This window comes from Cheilinus undulatus, linkage group 14, assembly GCF_018320785.1.
Source record: "Cheilinus undulatus linkage group 14, ASM1832078v1, whole genome shotgun sequence".
In the NCBI taxonomy this organism is placed as follows: domain Eukaryota; kingdom Metazoa; phylum Chordata; class Actinopteri; order Labriformes; family Labridae; genus Cheilinus; species Cheilinus undulatus.
In genome coordinates this window covers 45664972-45688696 of record NC_054878.1, presented here as the reverse complement: position 1 = coordinate 45688696, position 23725 = coordinate 45664972, and the positions used below count along the sequence as shown (strand labels likewise).

General features: G+C 39.7%; 1 protein-coding gene across 1 annotated transcript; it reads left to right on the top strand.

Moving 5' to 3' along the window:
- Window positions 1–3654: 3654 nt before the first annotated feature.
- LOC121521190 (protein NLRC3-like) lies at window positions 3655–23702 on the top strand. Its single transcript, XM_041804947.1, has 12 exons — window positions 3655–3743; window positions 3840–3947; window positions 5315–5440; window positions 6748–6876; window positions 8602–8730; window positions 9929–10007; window positions 14028–14253; window positions 14350–16159; window positions 19223–19396; window positions 20879–21052; window positions 21656–21702; window positions 23170–23702. Exons 1-12 carry the CDS (start codon window positions 3655–3657, stop codon window positions 23700–23702), a joined length of 3624 nt encoding a protein of 1207 aa, XP_041660881.1.
- Window positions 23703–23725: the final 23 nt, after the last annotated feature.

Here is a 23725-nt window from a genome sequence, read left to right as displayed (position 1 = left end):
ATCCACGAATTTTCAAATTTACTGATTTACAAAAAAACTGAAAAAAAAAAAAATAGTAAAACACATTATCATTTTTTGATGAATATGTAAAATTATAGTTATTTACTGTCATTTCTGAAGAGAGAAATGAGTTTTAGTGGTTGAATGTTATGCTTGATTCATTTCTGACTTCTCAGAGAAGCCCAGTGAGCCGGCTGAAATTTGGGTGAATTCAGTTTGAAATTCCTCATTCCTGTTCAAGATGGTAAAACGTGGAGAGCTCACTGAAAATGAAAGAGTCCGCATTAAAGCACTTCATGATGTTGGATGGTCTCTGAGACAAATATGACAGGTGGTCTAATACATTTGTTAAGCTCTGTATATAAACATATCTACACACACAGATACATACATACATACATACATACATATATACATACATACATACATATATATATGAAATAAGAATAAAAGATTTTACAAAAGGTAATAACATTACAATCCATTAAATTGCCAGTACATTAACAATTTACATTATTTATCATACATTGTATAAAGAGCATCTTTGCCTATTATTATACTGTAAAATTCAATGGATGGCTCGTTTTGACATGGTGACTTTTACTTTGAAATGCTCACCTTTCCCAGTGGTCACATGATTTCCTTTTACTCCATAATTCCATTAAATGAAGAAAACAAAATAATGGAATTGAAAAAAACAACAATTGGACCCCTTTTTAAAATGTTTGTTTTTCCGTTTTTGTGACCAAAATTTCCATTTTTGGTCAAAAATGGAAAAAATGGAAAAAACGGTTTGTTTTTCCTTTTTTTTCCTTTTTTTTTCATTTAATTATTTTATTTTATTTTTATATATATTTTGGTCAAAAAAGGAAAAACAAGCCATTTATCCATTTCCTTTTCTTCCATTTTTGGTTAAAAATGAAAAAAAATGGAATAATGGCTCCTTTTTCCATTTTTTCCATCTTCGGTCAAAAATGAAAAAAAAAAACAGAATAATGAGAGTTTCTCCCATTTTTTGAGTCTGGCTTCAACCAGGAAATGGATCTGCCAGAAAATACACTGACCCCCTAGTTAATCCTGTGGAGCAGTTATTAAAGTTTACCATTCTGGCGTCTGCACTAGCTGTGATTCTCCACACCACACTGTATGTGGTAAGGTGAGAACATCTTTCTGTTTAATCTGTGCTTTAGCAAAATTTCGTTTGTTTGGGTGCATGTCTTCTACGGGCCTCTGTATGTCCTTGCACATAAGCTAAATATGCGAAAGTTCACATGCTGTTGTTGAACATTACAAATATTTCAGTGGGTGGCGTTTCTGAGAAGCAGCAGCTCTGATTGTTATCTCAGTAGTCGCAGTGAAAGCTCAGAACTGGTTTTACAACACAAACACTGACTTAGATTCCCTCTTCAAACATTTTTGTGGAGGAAGTTCCCCGGAGGCAGCAAAGCCTTGGAGACAAGGAGCTTGTTTATGTGTGAAGAAAGTGATGGTTTAAAATTTTATCACTTGGTACGTTGAGATTGATTGACATATGTATGGACAAATCAGGAGTGAGCTTTGACATTAGTATTTTAATTCTGTTTTCTGTTGGTTAAATAGCAGCTGTCTTGAATACAGAGGTGCAGTAACGATGCATGTTGCAATGTTTTGGTATTTCCATGTTTCCATTGGCTAAAATCGGGGCAGAGGTTGTTCAAAATTAGTGCGTATTTGTGATTTATTGATTTTTGTCTGGTTAAAGGACAGGAAGCTTGAAAACTGGACTGTCCCAGGTAAATCAGGACATACAGGCACCCTAAATCAATCACAATTAACCACAGAAATTTTGCTTTTTATTTGCTGCTTTAAATTAAATCTATTTGTCAAACTCAAATGCTGCAATAATAATCTATTCACTGTAACTCAAACGCAGTAAGAAGGCTCTCCGTGGTAAAATGCCCACTTTAAATGCAGTTTTACGCTAACTGATCTACTTCCTGTGCACCCTTTGCACATCTTGCACATCTATTAATGCACAGACTCGTATAAACAGGGAGAAATACCTACAAGAGCTTACACATATTTAAATCTTAATTTGCCATACTTTTTCAGTTTTGTTCATTTGTTCTATTTGATGTTTAATCCCTTTACACTGAGAGCAACGCTAACTAGAGTCATATTCAGTGTTGGATAAATCTACTCGGCCAATACAGCTCATTCTGATTCTGATTACTAAAAAATGGGGCAGCTTGGACTTGAAATGGATGAGAATTTGTGATGAAACAAAGAGACTGAGACATTTCATTCAAAATAAAAGCACAATACAGGATTTTTGCTACATATTTTTCCAGGCACACATCTGTGATCCAGTGAAAATGGCTTTTTTTTTACCCACTTTAGGTCCTGACCCACTAATTGAGAAAAAAGAGCCATTTTTTAAAAATATCTAATTGCTCTTAACATGTCCCCATCATTCTAAAATCAGAAAACACTCAGCTGAAGATCAGTCATTTCAACTTCTGCAATCTAAAAGGGTCAGAAACTTTTGGATGTATTGGGGTTTTTTTTCAAGTTGCATAACAAAGATGGGTAGGGATATGGTGTAACGTTTATAACTGGAACTATTTTGTCAAAAATAAGAACATAAAAAGCCAAATGTGGGGTTCCAGATGTAGATTTGTTTAAGAAAATGCAGAAAATCCATCCATCTTTTTCTGCTTATCTAGGGTCGGCTCACGGTGGCAGCAGGTTATGAGCACGTCCCTCTCCCCTGCAACACTTTCCAGTTCTTCCTGAGGGATTTAAGGTGCTCCCAGACCAGAAGGTGTGAAAATGACCTCAACAAAGTATGCAGAGTTTCTGACTGACCACTTTCTTTCATGGTACAAAAATAAGAACAGTGCCTTCTGTAGCAAAACGATCTTCATGCATGACAATGCACCATCTCATGCTGCAAAGAATCCCTCTGTGTCATTGGCTGCTATGGGCATAAAAGGAGAGAAACTCATGGTGTGGCCCCCATCCTCCCCTGACCTCAACCCTGTTGAGAACCTCTGGAGCATCCTCAAGCTAAAGATCTATGAGGGTGGGAGGCAGTTCACATCAAAACAGCAGCTCTGGGAGGATATTCTGACATCCTGCAAAGAAATTCAAGCAGAAACTCTCCAAAAACTCACAGGTTTCTCCCTGTAGGACGTGCCCAGAGGACCTCCACAGTTTCATCCTGAGCACAAACAGAACATCTAAACCCTGTGAGGAAGTTTAGATCACAAATGCAGGGTTTAGTTCAGTTTGAAGAGTAATCTGAGCCTAGAAAAATCTAAACATTAACATGCACTTTGAGTTTTGCAACAATAATGACTCCATACATTACACCACCTGTGTGGTCGCTGCACTTAATGTCAGAGCATATCAAAGCATTTTATAAGAGTGTAGTGTCCACATTTATGACAATCAACTGTTTGAATGGAAAAATAAAGAATTAAAAGTAGGCCTTTTACATTAGATTTTATATGTGTCAGCCTACAATTAAAGATTCTTAATACTTTTAGCAGAATGTTAAACTTTAATATCAAAAGCAACACTACATTTGGATGAAGAGTTCTGAGAAACTATTATGCACGATGAAAAAAGGAAATAAGCATGTTTTTTGTGTGTGAAGATCTGGGCCGTACCATGAACCAGAGTGAGGGCCAAGAGGAGGGGGCCCTTTCCCATAAACCCCCCCTGTGTGGGGATCGTGACAACCGGAGCAAAGCTCAGAGGTAAGATGAACATCTCCAGCTGTCCATGACCTCTTCTCCAGCATTCAGAGTCCTTCATCAGGATTTATCATTAAACCACTTTGTGTTGCCTTGAAGTTTACAGGAACATGGACCAGACCGTGATAAACCTGGACCAGCTCCCAGCTGTGTGTCCATGGACCCTTTCATTGACTTCAAAGATGGTCAGACCTCTACCATACCAGGGTAACGCCCTAATGCCTCAGCCTGGTTTTTGACTGGTGATTGGTCCTTCAGATTAGAGATACAACAGCCGTGGATTGACATCTTTAGTTTTTATGACACCATCTTGGTGGGCCACTGAGCAGGCCTTTCATAAGGTGTTTGCAATCACGTGATCCTGAACGTCCATTGAGGGTCAGGAAGTGGGGGGGCTGCAGAACTTAATTTTAAATGGATCTGTACGCTGCAAATACTTAGCCCGGAAGACCTCTAAGTGTCATCTATCAGATGAGGAGGGGTTAGAGTCTAGAGCGCTGATCATCAACTGGCGGCCCGAGGGCCACATCAGGCCCCCCAAGGCTTCCTATTCGGCCCCCAGAAAATCATTAAATTCAGAAAAGGAGGAAAAGAAAATGTGGTTTTAAGAGTATCTTTTGGTTTTAAATCTCTGCAGTTGTTAAATCCACCAAAAATGATTAATATTGAAATAGTTTCAGAACATTTTATCAGTTTTGTTTTGTTTTACAAAAATTTACTCCTTAGCCATTATTAGTAAATATTTTAAAGATAGATTTTTAAAAAATGGGTTAAGACTGGTGGAAATGTTGCAGATAAAGTGGTGAAAAAGGGTTAGAGAGTGGCACAAAGGGACACAAATTGGCAGAAAAAGTTGTGAAAAGAGGTTAAAATAGTAAAATAGGAAAAAATGGGCAAATTTAAAAAAAAATGGCTTAAAAGCAAAAATGGTGGATAAAAAGTAATAAAAAAAAAGGGATTAAAAAGTGGCAATGAATGGATAAAAGAGTGACAAACAGTGATGAAACATGAAAGGAAAGGGGTAAATATGGGTAAAATAATGGCAAGAATGGGGTTAGAGAGGCAAAAAGGGGCAAAAAGTATCAAAAATGTGTTAAAAGTGGCAAAAAAAATAGCAAAAATAGCCTGGCAAAGCAGTGAAAAAGGGTTTAAAGAGTGGTACACAGGGGAAATAATTGGCAGGAAAGTGGCTTTAAGAGTGGCCAAATTGGGAAAAAGTGGCAGAAATGATCAAAATGGGTCTAGAGGGTTGGTTCTTACCTAGGAAACAAGTCAAGTACTACTAAATCTGTATTTAGGTTTGTTTTATGACAGGCCGGTGACATCACCAGTCCACATATTTGCTCCGCCCACGTTAAATCCAGCCAAGTAAGAGGTGAAAAACTTTCTAACAGTCTAAATCCAAAATTCAGTCACATGTAGATCTCAGTGTTTTCACATGTTGACAGCAACCAGATTCCTACATTCCTAGAGTGTTAAGACAAAAACGAGGAATAACTGTAATGTCTCTCCCATCAGTGCTAATGTTGTTGTATAGGAATGTTAATTAAAATGATTTCTGTTGCTTTTTGAAGTACTGGAGAGCAGAACAGACTCAAGAGTCCTGAACCTGGATGTGAACCAAGCTGTCTTTCCATCAAGAGTGACATGTCCATTCAGCGTTTCATTGACCTCAAAGATGGGCAGCACTCTGACGATCGGTAAGGCCCAAACCACCCAGTGCCATTCCCTTGATTCTGTTCTTGTCTGAATGCCCTTGTGGGAGGTGCATAATGAAAATGAAGGGGTTTGGATTTCCTTGAAATGACTGTAAGACTTAGAGCAGGGATGTCAAACTCAAGGCCCAGGTGCCAAATCCGGCCTGTGGTGCAGTTATACCCGGCACACCATTTCATATATTTTCATTAGAACTGGCCTACCAGTATGAGGTCTGTAGATTTCCTCCAGTATAAAAATGCAAACTTAACCTTGATGATTTATAACATCCTTGAGTCATAAAAATGAGAAAAAGTAAACAGTAAAAATAATTTGATAAAATGTCAGAAACGTCGGAGAAATTTGTGTTTTCTATATATAAGTTATGGTTTTGACTTTTTATTTTATATTTTAACCCTTACATCTCATAACTTTGATTTTTTATGTTGTATTTTTACCTGTTACATTCATAATTTTACATTCAATCCTAGTTTGACCTTTTCAAGTCATGATTTTTACTTTTATCTCATGTTTTGACCTTTAACAACTCCTAACTTTGACTCTTATCTCATATCTCATTTTTGACATCTAGTTTGACCTTTTCAAGTCATGATTTTTACTTTTATCTCATGTTTTGACCTTTAACAACTCCTAACTTTGACTCTTATCTCATGTTTTAACCTTTAAAACTCATGATTTTCAACATAGTTTCATATTTTGACTTTAAAAACTCATAAATTTGAAATTTAATCTCATATTTTGACATTTTAAACTCACGATTTTGATATTTATCCCACATTTTGATTGTTAAGTATCATGATTTTAAATTTTTATCTCAGTTTTACTGACCATTTCAATTCCTAACTTTGACTTTTAGCTCATTTTTTACCTTCAAAACTCGTGATTTTGAATTTTATATCATATTTTGACTAAAAAAAATCATGGTTTCAGTATTCTATCTCATATTTTGCCTTTTAAAAACATTATTTTGACTCTAAATATCACGTTTTTACCTTTAAAACTCATAGGTTTGACTTTTTATCTCAGATTTTGAGTTTTTAAGTTATCATTTTGACCTTTTAATCTTAAAATCATTTAGGTTGCCAGTCAATGGTTAAATCTTGACCCTGTTAGGCCCTCAGGTTAGACCCAAACTCAGAATCCGGCCCCTGCTGTGATTGGGTTTGACACCCCTGACTTAAAACCTGTGTTTCCATGTTCAGACCGGCTACTATACTGTACAGTTGGATTCATGAGTTTTGTTTGTTCTGTGAAGATACTGAAATTGAGCTCTGCTGGTTTTATTGTGAAGCCACGAGGACCAGAACAGACCGCACTGCCACAAACCAGGACCTGGACCCAGCTGCCTGTCTATGAAGAGCGACCAGTCCATCAGTCGCTTCCTTGTCTTTAAAGAAGGGCAGCACTCTGCTGATCTAGGGTAAAACCAAACCTTGATTCCATTTCCTGGAACTTTACGCTATTCTGGAGACCAGTCCAGGGTGTATCCTGCCTCTTGTCCAATGACAGCTGGGATAGGCTCAACCCCACACAGCCTCAAATGGGATGAGTGGTGTGGATTATGGATGGAAAGATTTCCCCACTACCCCTTAAATTTCTCATGTTTTAGCTAATAAAGCATTGCTTGTCCAGCTTACATGCAAGATGATGGAGGAGTACATGAGTCTTTATCAGTTCCCAAGAGCTTTATTCTGTGGGGCAACCACCGACTGAGTCAAAGATTCCCCCCAGACTAAGGAATACCAACTCCACTGCCTTGTTCCTATTTTCTGCTTTTTTAAGTGCCATTGATTGGGTAACAAAAAGAACCACCAAGACCTTCACACCATGAAGCCCCCAACAAAGAATTTACTTTGTATTTCATGAGTTACATTTCAAGTCAACATGCTAGCAAGTCTAAAGAAGGGCATTTCTATTCCATAGATCCTGATGCTAGTTTTAAAGTCCCCTTGATGTGACCCAACAGAGGAGTAGCTGCAAGGGTTATAGGTCAACAACCAAGGAAATAGATTCAAACCCAATCCTAGTGCCTCTGTCATACAGGGCTACTATACAGTCAACTGCACCTCCAACAGGATAAGGTTGAAATCCAACTTCAAACCATTACAGCCATTTTCTGGTGCATTGACCATAAGTTGGCCCTTCAGAAGGTTTTACATGGGAGTGGTTGAAATCTTCACCAATGGGACACCACCTAAATTCTTGTGATTTTCAAGGTTCATATATGAGACAAAGAATGATTGCACTGCACTGAAAACCAACATTGAAATCAACTTTTGTTTAGAAGCCAAGAGGAACTCAACGTACCAGATATTCCTGAACGTGGACCTGGACCCAGCTGCATATCCATCAAGAGTGACCAGTCTATCAGTCGTTTCATTGTCTTTAAAGAAGAACAACACCCCACTGACCAAGGGTAAGACCAAATCCCAATTCCAATTCCCTAGATCCTTACCCTAGCTTTGGAGTGCCCTTGATGGGACAACAGAAGAGTAGCTGGGATGGTTATGGGCTGATAACCAAGGAAATAGTTTCAAGCCCAGTCTTCATGCCTCTAAGGCCAGGATACGATATACTACACCTAAAATTAGAGTAAAGTCAAATCCCGACTTCACACCATTGACCCTACGGAAATTTTTAAGTGCCTGGGTGGATAGGGGACCCTTCAGAATGTGTTCTTCTTTTTTAACCTTTATTCAATTTCTCTATATGAGGCAAAGAATAACTCTACTGCAATGTAAACTGTTGAAGTAAACTTTTATTTTGAGGCCAGGAGGAACCGAACACACCAGACCTTCCTGAATGTGGACCTGAACCCAGGTCTATCAAGAGAGGCTAGTGCATTGGTTCTTCCTTTTTTATAGTCAGACTCAGCCCTCTGCCAACCCAGGTTGATGCCTAATACCAGTCCCATTCCCATGATCCTACCCCTAGGTTCTGAATGCCCTTTGGTTAATGACACTTCAGACTGTTGATACAAGGAGCATGGGTTTAAGCCTGGGATATTTGTGCCAATATTCTTGGGGGTGAGTAACACATCAAAGGCCTTCATAACCAAAAAGGTTTCCTTACCTTGTTGATCCTTTAGGAGTCACATTCTTGCATAATTAAATTGTTAATGAAATGATCTCTGTTGTTTTTGAAGCCCTGAAGAGCAGAGCAGACCCGACTGTCCTGAACCTGGACTTGAACCAAACTGTGCGCCTATCAGTAGAAACTGGTCTAATGAGCGTGCCATCAGCTTCCAAGAGGGCCATCAATATGATGATCCCAGGTAAGGCCCAAAACCAATGCCATTCTATGATCCTTGGGGTGCCCTTACAGGAGGGGACTAGTATGGAATGGGGCAACAAAGAGTTTGTGTTTGTGTTTGAAATAACTTCAGGACCCAAACCCTTTGTGGCATCGTTTGGACATGTCACTTTACAACCAATGGTGCTGCAGGAATAGGGTAATGCTATACTGTCAAAATCAGTCTGCTTGTGTTATTTTAAAGTCATAAACACGAGAACAGACAAGATCTTCCTGAACCAGGACCTGAATCCAGCTGTATGTCCACAAAGAGTGGCCAGTCCATTGTTGGTTTCGTTGTCTTTAAAGGTGTCCGAACCCTTCTGACCCAGTTAGATGCAATACCAGTGTCATTCCCATGATCCGACCTCCTGCCCTTTACTACACAGGGGCAGGAGCCAACACCTAGGGTTCACCTTGCAAAGCTCATGGATTAGCTAGATTCCATGTATGTCCTCAGGCAGATCCATCTTGCAAAGCTCCAATCTGAAACTCCTGTCAAGTCTGAAAAATTAAAGGACCAGTCTGCATTGTTTGAGGAGAATGAAGCAATAACTATGGGTGTGGTTTAGCTGAACTGCAAGCTGATAAACAATGGCTGCCACTGGTGAAGATTGTCTGTTTGGCTGTTTGAAGGACAGGATGACCACTGCCTATCATCTCTTTGAAGAAAATGAACCCCCTACCCTTAGGCAAAACAAAAAGGGACTCGAAGAAAAAGAGATGGAGCCTTTGAACTACAAGCTCATCTTAAAAGACAGCATCTGTTACATAAAAGTCATTTTGTGACACTGAATTTGTTTAGATTGGACCTGATAATTTTTTCATGGCTCACTCACAGGACCACTTGGATTTGTCGTAACTACTACAAAAACCTCGGCTATAATCTAGAGTAGCAGACGCCTATACGAGTGCTTGAGATAGGTTGGAGATCAAACTTGACTTTAATGGTAAAATCCACTAAAATCCTTTTTTAACCCCTTGTTTCTGCACTAAACAGCAAACACAGGGCTCTCTTGTTCCCAGGTGCGTTTGTCGATGACCAGTCTAGTAGTTAAATGATCAACAGTTAGGCTTCGAAAGGTCGTCCTTGCTATTTTACTAACAACTGTTAAGCATGTGTATTACTTATTGCCTTTGTTTACATGCTGATAAAACTTTTAAAGCTTCATTCTTCACAGAGTTTTGCAGAAGAAAACAAAGATGGGCAATGATCAATCTGTCCAACGACATAAAACAGAACTGGACTACATATTTTTGGTGAGTTGATGTACGAGCAAAGTTTCTGGTGACAAGTGAAAATTAGAAATTAAACACTAAAGGGAAGAGCCGCTCTCTCCATGCTGGCTTTCACTACCTACCATGCCAACATGGAGGCATCCTCTACCCAATGTGTGTCTTCAATGTACTCAGCAAACGCTGGGGTACCGCTTTTCTGCACTGGGGTGTCTATTAACCTGTTCCTTTTTATATATCTAGTAGTGCTGTCAAACAATTAAAATTTCTAATCAGATTAATCACAGGGTTGCTGTGGATTAATTTTGATTAATCATGATTAAATATCATTCATTATTAATCTATATTAATCGCGTTTCATTTTGCATAAACAAACAGACTCAATCTCCAACGAAAGTATGCTTCGCATTAATGTGGTATTTTAAGCTGGAAGTGCTTCAGTGAAAAGAAAACTCCTTCCTGCAGAATGTGCAGAATCCTTTATGCCAGTCGACTGTTCCATCTTGGGTTTTTTGTACTCAAATTTCCCATCGAGAGGGCCAACGTGCTGTTTAGCGTCTTCCATATCGAGTTGGTTGTCGCTACTAGATCAACGGCCCATTTGTGCATGCGCGGCGGCATTCTTGACGGTAACCCTACTTGGACAAACTGCCTGAAATGCATTGCCAGAGACTTTTCAGGGATTTGGAGTCATTCTGCGCTGTAGATGGGTTAATTGCATTAAAATTTTTAATCAGATTAATCATAGTCAAAGATTCATCCGTATTAATGCAATTTTGACAGCCCTAATATCTAGCTATCCTCTGAGCCATGTTACTAAAAGAATCACTTCCCCTTCACATTCAGGGGTCGAATGGTACGAAACTTGCTTATATCAGAGGACTCCCTCTCCTTAGGAATCAGAAATTCCACTGCTCTATGCCAGGCTCTTGGGATAGTTTGCTTCAAATTCTCATCTACCTCTAGCTTTAATGCTTCAAGCTGCTCTCCTTTTGTCTGATCAAAAGGGGAGAGCAACTCAGCAACACTTTATTTTAGTGGGCCCAAATTACCGAGTCATTTTATCATAATAAGTAGTAATTATCGTGTATTTTCTCGAGAAAAGGTGTGGTTATGTCATAATAAGTTTTACCATGTAATAACTCAGAAATGTGGTAATATTAAAGGGGAAATATTTTACCTTTTTAAGACAAGTTTATATCAGTCTCAGAGGTCCCAAAACATGCCTGTGAAGTTTGTTGCTAAAAAACACTCCAGTATTGGATTTCTGCATGTCTAAAAACCCCTCTGTTTCAGCCCCTCAGAACGAACTGTTTCTGTGTCTGTGGCTTTAAATGTTAATGATCTGGCTGACTCCGCCTCTGGTCACACCCCTCTCAGGAAGGCGATGTGGCACTCCTGATGAGCTGTCTTCCATGTGGGGAGAGCCAACCGAACCTGGGGGCGGGGCTAACTCCCCACATGACATCATGGGGGGAAAACCTACGAACGGCTTGTTTCAGCACACATTTTCTGAAAGGTGGAGAAAGAGAGGGGAGAGGGAATGGATTTTTCTGGTACTTGAGGGGTTTGTGGACAGGCCAGGGGCACATATTTTTGTTAGAAAAATAATTTTTGCATAATTTGCCCCCTTTAAGGAAACATTTACCTGGTAATGTACTATTATCAATAATTCCTTGTAATATCGTGGCAATTCTCTGGAAATTACCCTTACCCCTAACCCCAAATCCTATCCCTAAAAATTTCTTGAAAATTTTTCAGGAAGGACTCACTTTAATGTAGTGGGCCAAAAATAAAGAAATTACCTTGGAACTATCAAAAAACTTGTATAGAAAGTTGTCTATTATTTAAAAGAAATACACTATAATTCCAAAAGTATTCACTCATCCATCCAAACCATTGAAATCAGGCGTTCCAGTCACTTCCATGTCCATAGGTGTATAAAATCAAGCACCTAGGCATGCAGACTGCTCTCAGGAGCTCAGTGAATTCCAGCGTGGTACTCCTAAATATTCCACAGTCAACTGTCGGTGGTATTATAACAAAGTGGAAGCCATTGGGAACCACAACAACTCAGCCACCAAGTGGTAGGCCACGTAAAATGACAGAGCGGGGTCAGTGGATGCTGAGGCACATAGTGCGCAGAGGTCACCAACTTTCTGCAGAGTCAATGGCTACAGACCTCCAAACTTCATGTGGTCTTCACATTAGCTCAAGAACAGTGGTAGAGAGCTTCATGGAATGGGTTTCCATGGCCGAGTAGCTGCATCCAAGCCATACATCACCAAGTGCAATGCAAAGCGTCTGATGCAGTGGTGTAAAGCACGCCGCCACTGGCCTCTAGAGCAGTGGAGATGCTAGAGTGACGAATCGTGCTTCTCCGTCTGGCAATCTGATGGACCAGTCTGGGTTTGGTGGTTCTGGAAGAATGGTGAAAAATTCCCATAAACACACTCCTAAACCTTGTGGAAAGCCTTCCCAGAAGAGTTGAAGCTGTTACAGCTGCAAAGGGTGGACCCACATCATATTAAACCCTATGGATCACAGGTGTCAAACCCAAGGCCCGGGCGCCAAATCCGGCCCGTGGAACGATTATATCCGGCCCACAAGTTTATATCATATTTGTATTCTAACTGGTCCACCAGTCTGAGGTTTGCAGACTTCCTCCAGTATTAAAATGTAAACTTCAACCTAATTATTTAAAATATCCTTGTTAAACCATAAAAATCTGAAAAAGTAAAGAGTGAGAGAGATTTCATAAAAAGTCAAGAACGTGGGGAAAGAAATTAATTTGTGTTTTATTTCATATTTTCAATTTTGCATCTCAAGATTACGACTCAAACTTGTGATTTTGACTTTTCATTTCATGCTTTGACCTTTTCAACTCATAATTTGGACTTTATATGTCACATTTTATTTAGATTCCCAATTTTAAATTTTAAGTCATATTTTGACCTTTTCAACTCCTTACCTCGGCTTTTTATTCCCATATTTTGACTTTTAAAAACACGATTTTGATTTGTTTCTCATTTTTGACATTTTGAATGACTATTTTTTACTTTTTATATCATATTTTTAACCTTTTACACTCCCAGTCCTGAATTTAAGTCATATTTTTAACTTTTTAAGTCATGATTTTGAATTCTAGCTCATATCTAGACATTTTCAACTCCTAATTTTTGGCTTTTTAATCCCATATTTTGACTTATCAGACTCACAATTTAAAATTTTAAGTCATATTTTGACTTTTAAACTCATGATTTCAATTTTTTCTCATATTTTGACATTTTAAATGACTATGTTTTACTTGTTATATTATACTTGACCTTTTAAACTCCCAATTCTGAATTTAGGTCACTTTTTTAATTTTTTAAGATTTTGAATTCTAGCTCATAGTTTGACATTTTCAGCTTCTAAGTTTTGGACTCACAATTTAAAATTTTAAGTCATATTTTGACTTTTAAAGTCATGATTTCAAATTTGATCTCATTTTTTTACCTTTCAAACTTATGATTTCAACTTTCTCCTCATATGTTTGCTCTTTAAAAACATTGTTTTTCTATTTTTAATATCGTGTTCTGATATTTTGAACTAATAAGTTGTCACTTAAGTTGATATGCAAGTCAAGGCAGTTGAGCGAATACTTTTGGCAATATAGTGTATTTCAATATTATGAGCGTTTGTGTTTGGGTTGGGGGTTAGGGTAAAATGCCAGCTGATTACCAGGAAACTGCTGCGATATTACAAGGAATTACGTGATAACTTTTACATTATTAGTAAGTTAATACTTTCTTATTTTTAACGAGTTATTACTGTAAAATGCTGACTTATTACTAACTTATGACTGCCTTATTGTTGAAAAATTACCAGATAATTATCACTTATTAAAATTACTGGGTAATTAGTGCCCACTAAATTAATACCAGTCTTCAAAACTCTTTCTTCTTGTACTTGAACATTTGAGTTCCTGTTGTTTTTTCGTACTATAGTAAGGCAAGAAACACATGAGAAAGATAAATGTGATCTAATGTCCCTCTATTCCAGCTCCTTGAGAACAACATCACCACTTTTGTGAAGAACGAGTTGAAGAGATATCAGAAGGTTCTGACCACAAATGACCAAGAATGCTTCGAGGGTCAAAGTGAAGCCGAGGGTGAGATGGGTGGCAATGATTCAGAGCAGAGAACCAATCGAGAAGCCTTTCTGAAGATCACACTGCACTTCTTAAAGGGAATGAAGCAGGAGAAGCTGGCTGACTGTCTGCAGAGCAGTAAGAGAATTTTACAAACTTGGAGCCGCAGGGAAAAAGTCATGGGTGACGCTTTTTTACACATCTAAACTTCTACTTATTCTTTTTTTTCTTCAGAAAACCAAGCAACGCTCTGCCAGAATAAACTGAAGTCTACTCTCAGGGATAAATTTCAATGCTTGTTTGAGGGGATCGCCAAAGCAGGAAACCCAACCCTCCTGAATCAGATCTACACAGAGCTCTACATCACCGAGGGGGGGACTGGAGAGGTCAACGATGAACACGAGGTCAGACAGATCGAAATGGCATCCTGGAAACCACGCAGACCAGAAACAACCATCAAACCAGACAACATCTTTAAACCCTTGCTAGGAAGACATGAACCAATCAGAACAGTGATGACAAAGGGCGTGGCTGGCATCGGGAAAACAGTCTTAACACAGAAGTTCACTCTGGACTGGGCTGAAGGCAAAGCCAACCAGGACATCCAGTTCACATTCCCATTCACTTTCAGAGAGCTGAATGTGCTGAAAGAGAAAAAGTTCAGCTTGGTGGAGCTTGTTCATCACTTCTTCACTGAAACCAAAGAAGCAGGACTCTGCAGGTTTGAAGACTTCCAGGTTTTGTTCATCTTTGACGGTCTGGATGAGTGCCGACTTCCTCTGGACTTCCACAACAACCAGATCCTGACTGATGTGAAAGAGTCCACCTCAGTGGATGTGCTGCTGACAAACCTCATCAGTGGACACCTGCTTCCATCTGCTCGCCTCTGGATAACCACACGACCTGCAGCAGCCAATCAGATTCCTTACGACTGCCTTGACATGGTAACAGAAGTCCGAGGGTTTACGGGGCCACAAAAGGGGGAGTACTTCAGAAAGAGATTCAAAGACGACAACCTGGCTGGTAAAATCATGTCCCACATTAAGAAATCACGAAGTCTCCGCATCATGTGCCACATCCCGGTCTTCTGCTGGATCACTGCAACCGTTTTCAAGGATGCGTTCAAAACCAAAGATAGGAGAAAACTGCCAAAGACCCTGACTGAAATGTACATACATTTCCTGGTGGTTCACTCAAAGCTGGAGAACATCAAGTATCATGGCGGAGGAGTGACCGATCCGACCTGGAATCCAAAGAGCAGGATGATGATAGAGTCCCTGGGAAAACTGGCTTTTGAGCACCTTCAGAAAGGAAACCTGATCTTCTATGAATCAGACCTGACAGAGTGTGGCATCGATATCAGAGCAGCCTCGGTGTACTCAGGAGTGTTCACACAGATCTTCAGAGAGGAGAGAGGACTGTACCAGGACAAGGTGTTCTCCTTTGTCCATCTGAGCGTTCAGGAGTTCCTGGCTGCTCTTCATGTCCATCAGACCTTCACCAACTCTGGAGTCAACCTGATGGCAAATGAACAAACATCATGGTGGAGTAAAATATTCAGAAAAAAGCACAATCTGATACATCTCTACCAGAGTTCTGTGGATAAAGCTGTCCAGAGTCCAAATGGTCACCTGGACTTGTTCCTCCGCTTCCTCTTGGGTCTCTCCCTGGAGTCCAGTCATTTTCTCCTCCAAGGCCTGCTGACGCAATCAGGAAGCAGCTTCGAGATGAAACAAACCAAGGACAAAACAGTTCAGTACGTCAAGAAGATGATCAGAGATAGTCCATCTCCAGAGAGAACCATCAATCTGTTCCACTGTCTGAATGAACTGAAGGATCATTCTCTGGTGGAGGAGATCCAACAGTACCTTGGATCGGAGGGTCTCTCCATGGATAAACTGTCGCCTTCTCAGTGGTCAGCTCTGGTCTTCATCTTACTGTCATCGGAGAAAGATCTGGAAGTGTTTGACCTGAAGAAATACTCTGCATCAGAGGAGGCTCTTCTGAGGATGCTTCCAGTGGTGAAAGCCTCCAGTGAGGCCCAGTAAGTCCAGCATCTTGTACTGACCTGCATATGTGAGCCACCCCAGTGTTTGACTTTATGTATAGTTTGTTAATAATCCTTTGGGTGCCACAGTTTCTTCAAGAAAATATTCAGTTGTGATATCAAGATTTCAAAAGGCTGTAGCTTGAAAGTGTTTAGAGATAAAGGCATACTGTAAATGAGAAAACTCTTCAGTTTGACCCAAAGTTTGTGGTGGGAGTAAATTCACTCAACTAATTTGCATATTCTGACGTCACTGGGTGGCCTCCACCGCCACTGCTTCTACCACGTCTGCCCCTACCTCCGAGGGGTTTTTTCTATTCCAGCTACCTCCGTCAATATTCGTGTTTTGATCACCCCTGTAACCCCCACCACGTCCCCACCCCGGCCACCGTGAGGAAAAGCATCGGTACGTGCTGCTTGTGGACTCTCATGGCACATGGAGTCACTGTGGCTCCGACATCTTGGTCTCACCGGACCACTGAATGTTATTGTCAGATGGATGAATATTTTTTTATTCCTACCAAAATTGTGAGTATTCCCGCTAAAATTCGCTCCCTTTTTCTCTTTTACACACCGACTGCAACCACTTCTACCACTTCCTCGTCTCCTCGACCAGGGGTGTGTCTTCAAACTCTCTCGCTCCAAAACTTTGAATAGGAAAACGCCCACAAATGCTGCTGGGATTGAAGTTCCTCATGTCCGCCATCTCCTGATGTAAAGTAGTAACAACATTAGGCACCATATTTGCAGCTACAGCCCGTTTAATTCAGCAATGTTGCTTGTCGTAATTTTGTGACTTTGGTGCTTAAAGGGTTAATAGGGCTGAACGATGTGCAAAAATAATCGAATTGCAATTGTTTTTTACCCAAAATTGCAATTACCATTTAATTTGCAATTATTCTTAGGTTCATTATCTTATATATTTTTTTTACAAATTCAAGCCTACAGCCTTCATTCAGCCAAGAACACTCATCATACATTTGACTATTTTATTGCAAAATGGATCTACTAGAGTTTTACTCAGCAGAGAAGGCTCTGCTCTAAAAAGTCAAGCAGCTGCTTTGACTTTGCAGGACACTCATGGCTAGAAACCCCCATACAGATAGATGCATTTATGAATATGTGTTTTGAAAACAATTATTCAGAAGTAATTAATCCATTACATTTTAGTCATTTCTATCCTTTATAGTTTTAGTCTAGTTTTAGTCGACGAAAACTCAAAACATTTTAGTCTAGTTTTAGTCCATAAAAGTCCTCACATTTTAGTCTTTACTTTTAGTCCACTTATTTATTTTCTCGCCTAAATCTGGTACCAAATCATGGAAGTGTGTACACTCTGACAAACCTGGGGTCCCTGCTTTCTACAGCTGAGAGTCAGAATGGCTAAGGGGGCATTGTTTTTGACAGATTTAGCCACACTGGATAATCACAGATTTTGAATATCCAACTAAAACTACATTATATTTTAGTCTAGTTTTAATCATCTTGATGAAAACTAAACTTAGTTTTTGTCAGTTTTAGTCACAGATCTGTTTTTGTTAGTCTTGAGGCCATTGCACACAGGGTCCAATTGTTTCATCCGAATTTTTCGCACATTAATAAATAAAATCGAGCTCATGTTGTTATAATGATGTTTGCACACTGAAGCCGAAATTTTCGTCGGCCATATTTTTTCGGAACAGGCTCGATTTTGTGCAAAATTTCCCATCAGTCCAAGTCATTTAAAGGGGTGATTGATGATTCAAAACAGTGCCCCCTCGCTTGCTCACCCTGGACAGACCTCTCTCTCTCTCGCACCAAACCTCACTTTAACACCAAAGTTTGCTTATTTATTATGTGGATATCAACCATGGAAATATAACAGGTGACTGATGATTCAGATCAGCGCCTGTTGCTTAATTCTCTTTTGCTCGCTCACCCCCGCCCAGCCCCTCCCCCTAGTTTGCCAGTGTATTATGTGGATATCAGACATGGAAATATAACAGATGAAGGCAGAAGTTTGTAGCCTACTCACAGGTCATAACAGAGGCTGAATTAAAAAGTTACTCTCCATCTCTCCAACTTGTCTCAGTGCTATGAGGCATGAGCAGGTGCTGTGTGAAGCTCTCTGTCAGGATGGATCCAGCAGGATTTTAAAGAAGTGACAGACACAGGCTTGCAGTACGAAACAATTTCTGACATTCTACGAATTTTCGCAGTGAAGGCAAATGAACATGCATCTGATCCAGTGTGCAAGGTCTGAGTGCGTGACGTGTTTTTGGATTACGGATCAGAAAAAACACATCCGAAAATAACAGACCCAGTGTATAAAGACCTTTAGTCCAGTTTTTGTCATGAAAAAAAAGGCTGTCAACGAACATTTTTAGTCGTAGTTTTAGCCGACGAAATTAACACTGGTGCAACAAGCTTTATGCTATAAAGGAGGCGGCTGGGGTGGAGGAGGTGAAGCTGGCTATCAGCTGATCACAACTTGGGGTATGCCTTTATGAACTAGCACCAAGCTTCATCAGTTTTAGATACAATAAGCTAATTATTTTTGCTTTTATTGTTAATTTGATGTCTTTGCTTTGTTGAAGGCCATTATCATTTTTATGTCAGTCATTTTGATTAAGGAAAACAATACAACATGAAAAGGAGGATTTTTGTAAACCAAATTTGAAAAAAAATTTAAAAATTAGATTTATGAAACTGGAATTTTGACACATTTCAAGTTAAAGAAGCATTGTAACTTGTGCGATTTGTAAATTGCAGCAGGCCATAAAGCGATGTAATCTAATTTGCGATTAATTTCCCAGCCCTAGTTTTTAAGACCACTTGTTTTTTAACTTTCATGACAAAGTTTTAGTAGTAGAATATGCAGAAACAAAGAACAACGCTTTAGTTGGATAATCCCCAACCCTTTACCAAGATAATCTGCTACAGGCCAGCATTAGTTTGGCACAGCATCAGTCCACACTGCCAGCCCGTGTTCCTCCATTGTAGGGACAGACCTTGGTGCAGATGTTTCTTGAAACTATGTGTTGTTACCACTGGTGTTAAAGTGCCTTATTTTGTCCTTAGCCTTGGTGACTGTAACTTGTCGTGGAGAAGATGTGAAACCCTGGCCTCAGTTCTGAGTTTGCAGTCCTCTAATCTGAGAGAGCTGGACCTGAGTAACAATGACCTTCAGGATTTGGGTGTGAAGCTGCTTTCTGCTGGACTGGGAAGTACACATTGTACACTGGAAACTCTGGGGTGAGAAAACAGCTATTTAGTCACAAGATGTCATTTTGCATACTTCCCTAAATGAAGCTCAATATTGGTGTTGATTAAGGAGGTTCCTAGGCCGATGATTTAGCCTAAAAAAAACATAAAAAAGGTAAACTTTAACTTCAGCAGTTTCTATGGCAACTCACATTAATCAGTTTGTTTCCCAGAATTCAACAGCTGGCTTTGATATTCAACCAATAATGTATGTCAGTATATTTCCATTGCCCTTATTGGAAAATTTATCTCCATTTTTCCATTTTTTTGCCACTTGTGATCCATTTTTGCTGCTTTAAGCCCACTTTGGCCACATTTTACCAGTTTACCCACCTTTTTTAATGCTTTTTGCCTGTTTGAGTCACTTTTCACTTATTTTTGTCACTTTTATCCCATTTATGCCCTTTTTCACTAGTTTTTGCCTCTTTTATTCTGCTTTGTGCAATTGTTTGCTCTTGTTTGCATTTTTTCCCTAATTCTGCATCATTTAAGCTGCCTTTTGCCATTAAATGCTACAGTTCCATGCATTTTAACCATTTTTCCCATTTTCCCACCTTTTTTTTTTACTTTTTTTGCCTGTTTTAGTCATTTTTCACTGATTTTTGCCATGTTTTTCCCACTTTTGATCATTTTTACCACATGTATCTGATTTCTTTGTCACTTCTCAACCATTTTTGCCACTTTATACCCACTTATGCCCCTTTCCCTCTTTTGTCACTTCAATCCCACTTTTTGCCAATCTTTCCCAACTTTAGCATATTTTCAGTGCCATTTTTACCCATATTTGCCACCTTTAACTTATTTTTATTGGCACTTTTACCCATATTTGCCACCTTTAACTTATTTTTATTGGCACTTTTACCCATTTTTGCCAGCTTTCACCACTTAGATTGTGGCTCTTGAAAAGGCACTTTCTAACAGTTTGGCTCTTTGGTTGAGTCCGGTTGAGTAATACTGGCTTAGGAGTCCTGGTACAGAGTAAGAACTGAGCGTCGTTTAGTTAAAGCCTGGATTTTTAAACTTACTAGTATATCTGATTTAAAAATTCCTCCAACTCCCACTCAAAAAACTCAAAATCTCATGTAGCCATATACAAATTTAAATAAACAACCTTAATTCGACTAGGTGTTAGGTGTTAAATGAGGTCAGCTACCTGCAATGGCTGCATATCTCTGGTGTCTAGCACATCAAAATCACTGAAATGTTAACCAATGTAGACTTTTCTTACTTCCTTAGGGTCAGTTCCATTTCTACCCCTTAGCCCTTATCTTAGCCCTTCCCCTTGATTTTGTGCGTTCACGTCAGGTGAAGGGGTATCCCAGTTCTGTTTTGAATGGAGGGTTAGGGCTGAGGGCCATGGCTACATCCCCGCTCACATAGCCTCACCACTCTGTTTGGAGGGGCTAGGGCATGGGGTAGACAAAGGGGAAGGGGTAGAAATGGGACTGACCCTTATTCTCGTTGTCTTCACAGGCTGTCAGGATGTCTGATCACAGAAAAAGGCTGTGCTGCTCTGATAACAGCTCTGAAATCCAACCCTTCCCATCTGAGGGAGCTGGACCTGAGCTACAATCATCCAGGAGAGTCAGGAGTGGAGGAGCTGCACGCTGGACTGGAGAATCCAAACTGGAGACTGGACTCTCTGAAGTATGGACAGTAAAATGGAGCTTGCCCACTGATTTTATGTAACGCTTTGAGAAATCAGTGGCCATGCCCTTTGAGTTCAACCAGGAGATGAATAACCTTTTATTGTTGAAGGCTCTGTTAGCTGTAAGGCTGGATCAGAATAACACCCAAGGATAGTGATTCCCAAAGTAAGGCTTGTGGGCCCTAGGGGGGCCTCCCAGATAGATATAGGGGCAAAGATTGTAGCTGGGCTGCAGGCTTTGTCTGAGGCTGACAAAATTAGATTTAAAAATATTGACCAAAATTGTGATAAAGCAGTTATTAAGTAGTTTATACAAAGCTCCTTTGATAAGAAAAGCATGCATAGGCCTTTTTTAGGAGTTTATCAGAGAAAATATTCAAATCTATGTTGATTTTTGACAGCAGTGTGTTACTTTTTCTTCTCTATTGGGTCCTGGGGAGGGCTGCTTTTCTTAGGTACATGTAGGGGGGGCTCCAAGGAAAAATGGTTGAGAAACACTGCTCTACACTATGTTCACCCTAAAAATGGCTAAGAACTGCATTATCATGAAATTCTAATGCCCAATTTATAATGTTCAATAAAACATCTGTTTCTTCATGCAGGGTGGACCCAAGAGGACAGCAGTGGCTGAAACCAGGTCTAAGGAAATGTGAGTGTCTCATCATTTTTTTACATTTTATTTAGAACGAAAGAAAGAAAGAAAGAAAAAAGTTACATGCATAGACATAATTGATGCCACACTGACTAGCTGGGGTGTACGCTGATGCCATATTGGTAGTGGCAGATCCGTTATGTAGGGTAGTGCAAGTAGATGAGGAAGATGTTTTTGAAATTAAAAACATAAATGTGTCCATCAAAATTATTTAAATAATTTTTTATCCTCAATAATCATTATTCATGGAGACACAATAGAACAGGGGTCATCAAGTATATTTGCAAAAGGGCCAGATTTAGTCTCAACAGAAACTCTGGGGGCCGGATTTTCAAATACACAAAAATTAAATAAACGTTTTGGTCTGATTGAAATATCATTGCAGTAGTATTTGTATTTTCCTTTAAACTGCAGGACATTTTCAGTCATTACCAGTGAGATCTATCCCTGTTATCCAGAATGCAGCAGGCCTGACAACGGGATTGGCCAGACCCCTGAAAATCACAGAGAATGGGCCCTCCCTGATTGTCATTTAGCACCAATATTAACCCATTTTGACACTTTTAACCCCTTTTGATACTTTTTGCCGTTTTCACACAATTTTTGCATGATTTTAACCCCTTTTAAACCACATTCCCTTCATGTTTTATCCCCTTTGTGCCACTCTTTTATCCATTTTTGCCACTTTTCTTCTATTTTTGCCACTTTTTAACCCCTTTTATTACATTTTTTTCAACAATTTTTGCAACTTTAAAACCATTTTCCCACTTTTAACCCATTGTTGATACTTTTGCTTCATTATCCCAATTTTTTAAGATTGAACCCCCTTTAAACCACTTTTTCTGCATGTTTTATTCCCTTTATGCCACTCTATTATCAATTTTTGCCACTTTTAACCCCTTTTCTTTACTTTCTTGCACTATGTTTTCCATTTGTAACCAATTTTGATACCTTTTGCCCCTTTTTTTCCTCCTTTACCATTTTTGTGACACATTTTAACCTCTTTTCACAACTTTTTACTGCCAATTTTTGCAACACTTCTGCCAACCTTCACCATCTTTTAAATAACGACTAATTATGACAGTTAATTTCTGTAAAAACAGATCAAATGGTTAGTCATTCTGAAACTATTTTAATGTTAATTGGGATGAATTTAACAGCTGCAGATATTTAAAGCAAAAGGATACTCTTAAAATCTTCTTTTCCTCCTTTTCTGAATTTAATGGGGCCGGACAGGAAGCTTTGGGGGGCCTGATGTGGCCCCCAGGCCTCCAGTTGATGATCAGTGCAACAGAATAAACCACTGATCCATGCTGAAAAAGTAACTCGAGGCATTAATTCTGATTTGCTGTGCATGTATTTCTGATGAAAACTGGCCAACAGTGACTGGTTGCTGATAAATTAGGACCTCCCTGGTGAATACATATAGCAGTAATGCCATGTTCTGTCTTTCCTGTCCATCAGACGGCCGTGATCTCACATTTGACCCAAACACAGCAAACAGGAAGCTCAGGCTGTCTCCCAACAAGAAGAAAGTGACATCAGTGAGAGAGGAGCAGCCGTATCCTGATCATCCGGATAGATTTGACTACTGCCAGCTGCTGTGTACCAACGGTCTGACTGGTCGCTGTTACTGGGAGGTGGAGTGGGAGGGAAAAGTTCACATCGCGGTGTCGTACCAGGGAATCAGGAGGAAAGGATTCAGTGCTGACTGCTGGTTCGGAGGGAGCGATCAGTCGTGGAATCTGCACTGCTCCAACGAACATTTCTCTGTTTGTCACAACCTCAGAGAAACGGTGATCCCTTTGTCCACGTCGTCTACAAACAGAGTGGCGGTGTACGTGGACTGTCCTGCTGGCACGCTGTCCTTCTACACGGTCTCCTCTGGCACACTGATCCACCTCTACACCTTCAACGCCACATTCACTGAGCCCCTCTACCCTGGGTTTAGGTTCTGGTTTGGACTGGACTCCTCTGTTTCTCTATGTGAGCTGTAGCAGGGCGAGCCTTTGCCTAAAGA

Bases quoted from the DNA above. Each gene is read 5' to 3' on its own strand.
- LOC121521190 (XM_041804947.1), top strand. From the start codon at position 3,655: ATGAACCAGAGTGAGGGCCAAGAGGAGGGGGCCCTTTCCCATAAACCC. The intron at 3,744-3,839 runs GTAAGATGAACA...GTTGCCTTGAAG, and splicing joins AACCGGAGCAAAGCTCAGAG to TTTACAGGAACATGGACCAG. The intron at 8,731-9,928 runs GTAAGGCCCAAA...CATTCTTCACAG, and splicing joins CATCAATATGATGATCCCAG to AGTTTTGCAGAAGAAAACAA.